Source organism: Lathyrus oleraceus, chromosome 5 (genome assembly GCF_024323335.1).
Source record: "Lathyrus oleraceus cultivar Zhongwan6 chromosome 5, CAAS_Psat_ZW6_1.0, whole genome shotgun sequence".
NCBI lineage: Eukaryota > Viridiplantae > Streptophyta > Magnoliopsida > Fabales > Fabaceae > Lathyrus > Lathyrus oleraceus.
Genome location: NC_066583.1, coordinates 314603604 through 314615626, shown reverse-complemented (window position 1 = coordinate 314615626; position 12023 = coordinate 314603604). Strand labels below are relative to the sequence as shown.

At 33.4% G+C, this 12023-nt stretch overlaps 1 protein-coding gene across 1 annotated transcript; it reads left to right on the top strand.

Annotated features, from left to right (window-relative positions):
• Positions 1-4759: 4759 nt before the first annotated feature.
• Positions 4760-6718, top strand: LOC127080395 (wax ester synthase/diacylglycerol acyltransferase 4). Its single transcript, XM_051020715.1, has 5 exons — positions 4760-4945; positions 5033-5608; positions 5761-6114; positions 6214-6351; positions 6554-6718. The coding sequence occupies exons 1-5, from the start codon at positions 4760-4762 to the stop codon at positions 6716-6718; spliced, it is 1419 nt and encodes a 472-aa protein (XP_050876672.1).
• The last annotated feature ends 5305 nt before the right edge of the window (positions 6719-12023 follow it).

Below are 12023 nucleotides of genomic sequence, written 5' to 3'. Positions count from 1 at the left end.
AGTTTACATAGGGGTAAACAAATCAAGTCAACTCTAAAATATTTACCATAAATTTATAGGATACAATTAAGGCACACCAACAAAGTAGTCATAGAACCATGGGTAGGGGTATCAATTACCATACTACCTTTCGTAGGAGATACTATCAAACTCAACTTTATAACATAATCATGCCAGATTGATCAGGACACTCTATTGAGATGCCTAATCAATTATAGAAAATTCCAAGTCTATTAGATGAGGGTGGATCAAGTCTATATTACATTATGACAATTTCTTTATGAATGGTAATGACTATCTATCAAAACCTTCTAATTTAGGCAGCAATAATCGACTACTACATGTTCCTTTTCGATTCGGTCAGTAATCTTGCCCATGGATTATTTCGTAAATTGAAACATTTCTTGACCTATAAATAAAGGCATTCCCCTTAATTTCTAAACATCCATAAGACATGAGATATCTCACCTTCCCCTCTCTTAATCTCTTTCCAAATTACATTTATTTCTCTCGTATATTTTTAGCTCTAGCGCTTTGAGAAACATTCTCAAGTTTAGTGAGGAAGTTATTTTGGGTAAGGGAATTATTGTATATTTATCAAAAGTTCTTTTTATTCTTGAGTGAATTATTCTTCCTTATGAAGTAATTATTTAGGTTTGGAAATAAACATGTATAAAAGCTCTTTTGGGGATTAGTGTTAGTCTGCATTTGGTTCGTGAGCTCTAACACTGGATGGAAAGCTCTTCTTTTGGGTTCGTGAAGAATTACTAGTGAAAAATCTTCATATTGGTTCTTGAGCTCATCCAAGTACAAAATCTCAGTCGTTTCAAGATTAAGCCGATATAAAATCTTGGTTCAATTCGTGGTTGGGCCTCTACAAAACCTCGGTTTGATTCGGTTCAGAGGATAGCTAACCCAAAACTCCAACTTGATTTGAGATCAGCCTGTACGAAATCTCAGTTTGGCTTAGAGACTAACCGCTCAAATCTTTGTTATTTGTTTTGGCATGAAAACTAACCACTTTATTCCTCTGTTCGTTCTTATTAACCTAAAACTTCATTTTCCTCGTATAAGGGGGTTCACGGGGTTAACCTTCTAATAGCTCTCAAGTTTTTATTGAATACTCTCAATATCAGTTCTTGATGATAGGAGTTTGTCACTTCTTTAAGACCGAGCCTCTATAAATATTTGGTGTTACATCTATTCCCTTAACTCTTTACTTTTCACATATTTTCTTTATCATTATTTTCCGCTGCATATCCAAATGTTTTTTTTAAATGTTCAAACTATAATTTAGAAAATGATTTTAAAATATCATTTTCAAACCTTCATAATTCACCCTCCTCTTGTGTATAAAGTCACATGTTCAAAAAAAATGAGAAAAATGAAAATCTCTTTGAGGTACACCAAATCGAAAGAAAGCATCCTTATTCCCTACCACATGAACAAAACTCCAGTCAGAAAATAAATTCCCCGAAGATAATACATCAAGGAAGAAGAAACCACACTTATCTTAGTCTCTTGAAGCGCCACACATTCTAGAAATTTTGCAGAGTTAAACTCCTTATCTTCTTTTAGCCTTCTTAATCCTACCCCTCATACCACATACGTTAAAACAACCTATCAACTCATTAACCTCGACGTCATCATAGACTCAATAGACTATTATAGTATATCTAACACATTCAATGTTTTATACCATATTTTAAACTTGAAAATCAACCGTAGAATGATTTAAAGCTCTCAAGTGTGGTTTTATTTCTTTCATATGATTACGATAAAGAAAAAAGATGTCCATCAACTAAGAATTCTTTAACTTCCTCAAAGAATATGAAGTACATATTATTTTTGTACGCGTCAATTACTAGACTAAAAAATGTATTAAAATAAAAATATACAAAACAATAAAGGGATAAAATTTTCATTAAAAGATAGTTTGATTGAAAGTGTATGTTAAAAATTTAAAAATGCAGTCCTTCATGATTTATTCCACTAAGAGGGATAGGTTTTGTTTGACGTTTGGCATGTTTTTTCCTCTTTAATGGTATTTTCCATTTCTTCAATCCATATGTGATATCTCCTCAGAACGTTGTTTCATGTCAATAATAAATTTAGTTAATGATACTAAAAGCAAGAAACACTAGTTTTTTTACACAAACAAACTTATACCATTTCATTAATCAGCTGATGTTCAATACAAGGAGGAATCAAGTGAAAACTATTATGCCTAGACCTAGAATTGACTGCTTTTTCTAACAAGTGAGCAACCAAATTCGCTTTGCACTTAATAGACTTAACCTAAAAGTCGGAATGAATTTCTAATAATGATTTAATACTCGAAAAAATCAAATTAAATCCTGAGTTACCAAACACTATTAGTGTGGATAGCTTGCATGACCAATTGGGAGTCGCTCTAAAAAGTAACATTCTTCAATGTAATTGAATGGCTCCTACCATGGCCTCTTTAAGAGCCAACACCTCAACTTCTATAACGGAGTAACGACCTTCATCCCAGGCTAAACTGGCCATGATAAACATGTCGATGCAATCTCTATAACACCACCCTCTATTCGTTAGACGTTAAAACCCGCATCTACATTACACTTCACCCACCCTACCTTAGGTGGTTTCCAAAATATTTGCTCATGGGTTTTCTCCTCATTATTATTATCAGGTCGGAAGTTATGTGCCATGAACCAATCCCTAAAACCATGGAAAGCATGTATCCCTAATTTATTCGCCTCTTTCTTCTCTTTGTTCCACACCCACCCATTTCTATTCTTCCATATCACCCATAACATAACTGCAACTCTACCTGCGACCCTCATATCCTCCTTACTACAAATATCCTAGATAATCATCCTTACCTCATTGAAGTTTTGTAACCGAGGAAGGATAATATCACTCAACCCTGCCATATTCCAACACTATGATGATGATGCACAACTAAAGAACACATGTCACTCATTTTCCACCTATACTTCACATAACAGACATAAAGTAGGACATGGAACATAGTGTTGTCTCAGGCACTCACGAGTAGGAAGACATCCCCTGCAAATTATCCAAAGTAAGTGTTTAGCTTTCTGTGGGGTTTTAACCCTTCATAAACTACCCCAATCTCCATTGGCACATCCTTCTCTTAAACCACTTTGATTGTTCGTGCACACCTTGTACCATGTTTTTACGCTACAGACACCAGAGTTCTCTTCTTTCCAGATCAACCCATCCTCACCAACATCTTCATATAGGGACACTTTCTTAATCTCCATAGCTACTTCATGAGTAAACAATTTCTCTATTTTCGGAACATCCGATTGTTTACTATTCATAAGCATAAGATTTGCAACCTTCATAGAATACACTTCATGGCCTTGTAGCGCACTCACCCATCCTTGCTTCGCCACCATAGCCATGTTAAAAGCCTTAAAATCTCGAAAAGCCATACCACCTTCATTCTTATGACCAATCAATCTCTCCCACGACAATAAACACTTGTTAAATGCCAACATTACTAGTAAATTTGTTGTTAACAATTTTAAATAGGGAGACTACAAGTAATGAAATGTCAATTTATATAGTTTGAAATTTGAATAACTCTCTAGCTTTTATTTACCTCTATAAATTTGAGAAAAATACCACTGATTCATATTCTACAACGAAGATCAATTTACCTACTAAGAAATTATATATATATATATATATATATATATATATATATATATATATATATATATATATATATATATAATTAGGACATGTTGACACTAAGTATAATTAGTTAGTCTAATATTTAGTAAATATAATATTTAATAAATAACAAAATATGTTAAAATTAAATGGGATCATTAAGCCACTCAAGTTTTTATGATGGGTAGAGAAGTTTCCCCAATAAAAAAAAATACATTGTTATTTCTTTTTTCTAAAAAATAGGATACTACTTATATCAACGTTTTATTTATTCATATATACGATTGAGATTTATTATAACTCTTAGATTTACATATAATGTCAAAGAATCCTTACTCATATATATATATATATATATATATATATATATATATATATATATATATATATATATATATATATATATATATATATATATATATATATATATATATATATATATATATATATATATATATTTTTTTTTTTTTTCTCTCCATCAAAGATTCTAACTAAATTGTGAACTAGATTAAAAAAAAAATGTATGTGTGTGTGTGCAGTTTTCTCTTCGTGAAAGATTCTAACTAAATTGTGAACTAGATTAAAAAAATTAGTTTTGTTACTAAGAGAAATATGAAATGAGTGTGGTGCATGAATTCTAATTGGTGATTTATTATGCAAGAAGTTCCTTCCCTTTTCCCTTTTATTATTCTTTTTTTTAGTCTTTTTATCTTTCTTTCTATTCTTTTATTTAGGTTTGATCGTTTAATATTTTTTAATAATTTATGTTTGGGACAAAATGCTTTTGCATGATTCAATGAGGGAAACTTATTTTTGTTTTTATCCATTCCCTTACAATAAATTTTAGTCTCGGGATGAACTTCTACCTAAAATATGATAAAAAAATTGTAATGAAAAATCCTTCATTTTTTTAACAAATCAAATATATATATATATATATATATATATATATATATATATATATATATATATATATATATATATATATATATATATATATATATATATATATATATATATATATGGGTGTGTGTTTTTGTGTAATAGAACGAACTCACACCACAACATTATGGATCAATTGTATGAAGAGGTTGAAGAGCCAGTGAGTCCTCATGGACAATATCTCAACAACACTGTAATATGTTCGTATATTTTTGGCTTTCTGGAATTAACTATTCCATTTGACGACTCACTAGTTATACCTTTGATAAAAGATGTTTTCATCCCTATCAATTCACGTTTCTCCTCTATTATGGTTTACACCTCTCTCATAATTTATTAATTTCAATTAATACTTCATATTTTATATATTAAATTTTAATTATTATTTAATTTGCAACAGATAAGAGACGAAGATGGTAAGATGAGATGGAAAAAAGTTGTAGTGAAACCTGAAGAGCATGTTAAAATTCCTAAATTTTCTGAAAACTCACCATCAAGAGGATTATATGATAATCATCTTCGTGAATACGTAACAAGTATTTTAATTGAAAGAACATCACAAGAGAAACCACTTTGGGAAATTCATATTATAAATTACCCAACAACAAATGCTGTTAGCACCATAATATTCAAACTTCACCACTCACTTGGTGATGGTTACTCTATCATGGGTGCTCTTCTTTCTTGTCTTCAAAGAGTTGATGATCCTTCTCTTCCTCTCTCTTTTCCTTCACGACCACAATTGAATTTAAAATATGAAGATGAAAGCCTATTTAAGAAAATTTGTTTTGGTGTAAACTCGTTTTTTAGCTCCATATCTGATTTTGGATCAAGCATAATCAAGACAAGAATTATTGCAGATGACATAACACCTATAAGATCAGGATATAGAGGAATTGATTCTCAACATATTATCTTGTCAGACATATTATTCTCCCTTGATCAAGTCAAAGAAATTAAATCAAAACTTGGAGTGGTAAGATTATTATCTATATATTGATCAATAAAACTATAATCTATTTTTTTAAAATTATAATAAAAATGTACGCTTAACTCTTAAATTATATTATTTTATTATTATTAAATAAATTAGTTAGAAATATTTTGATTAATTTTTGCATGGTGCAGACAATAAATGATGTGGTTTGTGGCATCATCTTCTATGGACTTAGACTATACATGGATGAGATTAATGAGAGGACAAAAACATCAAATTCAACTGCATTGGTAATGCTGAACACAAGAAATATTAAAGGTTATCAATCATTGAAGGAAATGCAAAAACCAGAATCTAAAGGTCTTTGGGGGAATAAAATATCTTTCTTACAAATACCAATACCTAAGCCAAACCAGTCAGGAATTTTCAACCCTCTTGAGTTTGTTTTGGAAGCCCATGATGTACTAAATAAGAAGAAACGTTCTTTCAGTGTTCATCTCATAGGATTGCTCATGGATTTGGAGATGAAATTAAGAGGGCCTGAGGTGTTATTAAGATTTATTTATTTTTACATTTATTTTTCTAGTTTTTGGAGCATGTTTAATTTAATAATGTTTGTGTATTTTAATGGATTTGTGTTTCAGGCTGTAGCTAAAGAAATCTATAACACTATTGGAAACTCGAGTGTTCTTATCTCAAACATGGTTGGGCCAGTAGAAAAGATGGCTTTGGCAAATCATCCAGTAAATGGACTGTATTTCACCACGACATGTGGACCTGAGGTATATATATATATTTCAAGTAATATTCAAGATTTTAAAGAAGTATTTTTGTGTTGTGTATAAGCAATTGAAGATGATAAAATGCAAAAATAGAGATAAAAATATATTTGATATTCTAATAATATTTGTAAATGTATTTATTGAAATATAAAATTAAGATATATCAAATATAGTTCTAACACACTTTCTTGTGCGATTGTAGGATGTGAACATTACCATTATTAGCTACGTGAAAATATTAAGAATGTCTGTGAAAATTCTAAAGGGATTTATAGATGAAGATAAATTGAAGTTTTGCATGGAGAAAGCATTTGAAGCCATATTCAAAGCGTCTATGGAGATCTTTGATATTCCCATAGAAAAATAATTGGGATGCAAACAAGACTGATTTTCAAATTAGTACAATAAGACTATATGTTATGTATAATATATATATATATATATATATATATATATATATATATATATATATATATATATATATATATATATATATATATATATATATATATATATATATTTTTTTTTTTTAAATAAGTATATAAATGCATAAATGTTATGATAATAATAATATTATTAAGTAATAATTTAGAAATTATAAAATTATAATATTACATATTGGAGTTAGAAAATATTTATTGTGTCTAAAAAAATTGGTCTATAACTCAATAAACTCAAGAACGTTGTAAGAAGTCAAAGGTGAAATCGGATGGACATAACATGGCGATCATGAGACCGCACGACCCGAACAAGCTCACTTGGAACATGTGCGCCCAACATAAATTGGAGTTATTGAGTTAGAATAATATTAGTGTGTGGAAGTTCACGTGTTTTTGAAATAATTATTATTACAACCTTTTAACGAATGCAACTGTGTCTCCCTATTAAGGGGAAAATCAATTCCTCCTAATCCCACATTCTAGTCAAGTAATGGGATAAATTGGTCCTTCATCCACAACCTGACCCAAGGGTCATGTTTTTAAATACCCAATATCCTAGGGTTTGAGACGAGGATATTCATACATTTTCAAACAAAAGGATTTTTCCTGGTATATCATCATTGCAGTCTATTCTATTTAATATTTCACAAGTGTAATTCGTGCCCACTATGGATGTAAGGTAAAACTGACTTGAGCCCCAAATTCAATCTATACGCTATTGTTGATGGAGAGTACACGGAATTTATTTTTTGAAACTTAAGATATGGGAAAAACATATTATTCAATTCTTTGACGTCAAAGCCGCCGCTTTGTGGGGATTTACTGTCGCCACTGAAGCTCCAACTTCATTTAGTTATTGAGGTTTTAGTGCTTCAAACCCTTAAATCTTGCCTATAAGCATCTAGATCTTCTTTCCTAAATGAGTTTTTTTCTAGTTTGAGAAGGGACTTGTTTGCTTGTCACACAAAATAGAGATTAAACATAATTCGATGATGGTTAAACACTGTTATGGTGCACGACACATAAGTGTTTGTAACTTTGTTAGCTTTTGTTGTCGTCAAAGCCCCGCTTTTGGCTATAATGTGTAATTTTATTTGTCGCTTGAAACTTCACTTCTCAGACATATATTTAAAGTGTAACGATATGTGTTTCTAAAACTCTTTTTAATGGGTTCAACCTTGACAGGATCTAACATTATCTACACTAATGTATATATCTTTTCATTGAAACAATATGTGTTTTCTCAAATTCAATTTTTTTTATCATCAGAGACTAAATATTTAGTAAATATTCAAATTACTTGTAGTATCTCAGAGGTAAATTTGAATTTACTATTTATTTTGAAAGAATAGTATTTTTAGCGTCAACCAAATTTTTTTATAAAAAAAATTAACAGAGAAAGGGAGTTTGATTATGGATTTGTAGAGTAACTTGATATGTTAATTTATTTATCTTTATGATTTAGTATATTAAAAGCATGCATGTTTTATTCAAATTATGTATATGTCTTTCCCGCTTCATCAAGCTAATTTGTTGGAAATATGACATGTGTGTCGCCTTATTAGGTTACTTTGTTGAATCACGACATGTAATCCTTGTCGCCTCATTAGGATATGTTAAAGGGCTATTAGACTTATTCTCATAAAGAATATGTTTCCTTTCATCCCCAAGGCCCAAAAGAAGAAGTTCCAATGATGAACACGGGAGTTAGTAAACGTAGAACATGTAGGCTTTTTCTTACCAGCATAGAAGGAAACCCCTTAAATGAATGCCATGTTAACTGTCTAGATTAATCCAACGACTGACCACATCCCACATCATTCCACATGCGTATAATTACCATCAATTTCTCCTATTTAAAGAGGGAAGCACGCCACTTCACACATATTCAAATCTCTTCTCACTCAAACATCACTTTTCACTCTCATACTAACTTGAGCGTTAGAGTGTTAAACTTGTAGGTTGGCCCCTTTCCACAACATCAGAAGCACTGAACTATCGTAAAAAAACTATGAATCCATATTTTCCTAATCAAATATAGTTCCAACATAAAACATGTGTGCCATATATGTGAATCAATTTATGACTCCTACGAGTATCCAAGATCAAACTTCTCTTGATTCAATCGAATCTCCTTAGTTGGAAATCCAGATCTCATTCGATAGAAGTAAAGATGTTCATTTTCTGATAACTTATGTAAGATTGAGATTCAAAATCTCCTTAAAATGATCATTCAGATCCATCAATAATGGTGACTTCCAAACCTACTCGTTCCGCCGTTCAACGATAATCCGTTGTTTCCACTGAAGCTTCCAAAAACCCCCCACCTCATCCTCAAAGGAAAAATGATCACATCCTAATAACTTCCCCATTTATTCCCCTGCCATAAGATCATGTCCAACCTCGGGGAGATCAATGAGCATTTCAACCTCTTCCATTCGTCAAATTCGCATCGCAGTTTCATTTAGGAGAACCTTCATTCGCACCTCACCACTGCCTACAATGTCCGGGAGATAAATTATTCCTTGTTTTCAACTCTTGTAGGCTAATCTTTAATTGTTGGGATCCAGCAACCTGCTGAACATCATCTAAAATATAATACATATACTGAGCTCCCATGTGTCGCATCCTGCGAAAAATCAACCGGCGAGCCTAAAAAGAAATAAAACACACAGAGCCGCCACTGCGCGTTATTTATCCCAAGATAGGGAAAGGAAACGCTCAGAGAAACCTGGAAAGACATGGTCTCGCGACCAAGAGAATGGGTTCGGGAGTCGGTTACGCAAGGGGAAGGTATTAGCACCCCTCACGTCCTAGGTACTCCTAGGGATCCACGTCCTAGAATAAAGAAAAGGTTGCTAAACATCACACACACACAGGGAACGCAGGTGGGGTTAGGAGGAACGAGCTCGATAAGGTATCGCACCTTATGCCTACATATCTTGTCTGGAACAAGAATCAGAGCCACTGTAGTTCGGCTTACGCCCGCCAAACAACACAAAACAAATAAACAAGCAAGGATGGCAAACATGGAGCCCGACAACCACTGGATGGAATTACGTCGGCATCCGAACCAAAACACACTCAAAAGGGCAAACGTGGAGCCCGACAACCACTGGATGGAATTACGTCGGCATCCGAACCAAAACTCACTCAGAAGGGCAAACGTGGAGCCCGACAGCCAATCACTGGGCTTACGTCGGCATCCGAACCCAAACATACAGTCAGATAACAAGGCAAACAAACCAACAAATAAATAAAAAGGCGCCCGGAGTGGTCTCGCACGACCACCTGCCTACATACCTCGTCTGGAACGAGGATCAGGGCGATGTAGTTCCCCTTAAAGGGACTAAATTGCTAACCAGAAACCGGGGAAAACACGACACTAGGGAGCTGAGACTCGAGCCTAATGTTGTCATGCAAAGTCACCCTAAGTTCGGTTTTCTATCCTACTTGCATAAGCAAACTAACCTAACCAGGAAAGAAGCTAGCACACAAGCATACAATCATATATCATCAAATGAGAACAGGTATCTCAAACAAGCATGTCAATCAGATATCCACATAACACGCACTATAGCCAAACAAGGGGGCTCAATCAATCAGGTTTGACTGCCTAAGCAAGTCGTCTGTACAGGCTATGTTTGCTCTTAACCTTGCCATTACGAGGCTAAGGTGAAGCAGATGAAAGGATGAAGTGAGGATCAGACCTCACAGCTCTTATCCCTAACCAGGGAGAGCTGACAAATGAGCATGGGTCCAGAATGGGGGAACCCTTCTATACTCGATGACTCTGACACAACAGATCTTGGGCTTTTGATCTCGATGCTACAACCATGTAATGGGAGCAAGGAGAAGACTCACTGAATAGTGGGGGACAGACTGCTTGTCCCTACCTTCCACCAATTGCCTTCTTGAAGGACTTTCACCTGCTTGGGCTTAAAAATAAACAAACACAATCATTGCCTCTTAAGGAGGACTTCAGACATTTATTTGCCCGGCCCGGTAACAGCCGGGTCTCCAGACTACATGAAGTCAAGAGGACTTACCTCAATGCAAGTTGCTTAAGCAAAGCAAAGCAAAGCAATAGTTCACAAGGAACTGAGCAACTAAAGTACCTGGAAACAATCAAACTCAGTCAATACTCAATCAGACAAACTATACAGCAAACAATCAAACAGTTTAAACAATACAACACAAAGCAAGCTCAAGGCTCAAGCCCAAGCTCCAACACCTACAAAACAATGCTATGTTAGTGTACAAACATCCACAACATTAATTAAAATCAACTTGTATCATTCTCCATGTACATTGCTTTTTTGATCCTGAAAAATCAAGCAAATATTAGCAACTAGACCACTAGGCCAAGCCTAGGGTCCAAAAGCAAGAAAAAAGTTAAAACAGCAAGGTATCCACCATCCAACATCAAATTATCATCAAACAAGAGCAAACATCATTGGTCTCATGTTTATATCATCCATCATGCTCAATTCATGCACAAAACAATCCATATGAGGTCAAATGAACCACCAAGCATACAAACAGAAGTATTGCATTCAAATCCCTACCAAAATAAATCCAAAAATTCTCAAATTAAATACACCTAAACAGGGGTCAATCAAGGTCTACCATGTCAAATTTGGGCTTAATTGGGCAAATGGAACCATGTCAATGAAAATCATCAAAAACAGACACAATTTCATGCTTCAATTCACACCATCAATGCATACATCCAATTCAAAAATTCATATCTCATTGAAAACAAAAAAGAAATGGATGAGACCAAAACAGGGAGGTCACACAATGTGTCTAGTTCATGCATATCAAATTTCATGGCCATACAATACAATATGAGGATTTCCCAATCAATCTACCAACATGTATCACATGAGCTTGCAATTTCAACAACCAGAAATGAAAAAATCAAGATTAAATTGAAAATACAATGAAAAATCCTACAAATATTCATCAAGCATCCTAACATATCAACAAGTCATCATGCAAAATTTCAGCCAATTCCAACATGCATAGGTCATCCAATTAAATTCAACAAGTTGACATCAAGAGGTGTGACACAAATTGTCACACCTAAGTTCCAGAATTTTCTGCTCTCTAACCAGGTATCAAAAATTCATGAAATTTACATGTAAATCACCATTGGCCTGTCTACAATCACCACAAAAATTTTCAAGAATTTATTTAACGGCATGTGCATTTCGTGATCAAATTGGT

Coding starts and splice junctions, on each gene's coding strand:
- LOC127080395 (XM_051020715.1), top strand. CDS start 4,760: ATGGATCAATTGTATGAAGAGGTTGAAGAGCCAGTGAGTCCTCATGGA. Junction 4,946..5,032: donor CACGTTTCTCCTCTATTATG/GTTTACACCTCT, acceptor AATTTGCAACAG/ATAAGAGACGAAGATGGTAA. Junction 5,609..5,760: donor TTAAATCAAAACTTGGAGTG/GTAAGATTATTA, acceptor TGCATGGTGCAG/ACAATAAATGATGTGGTTTG.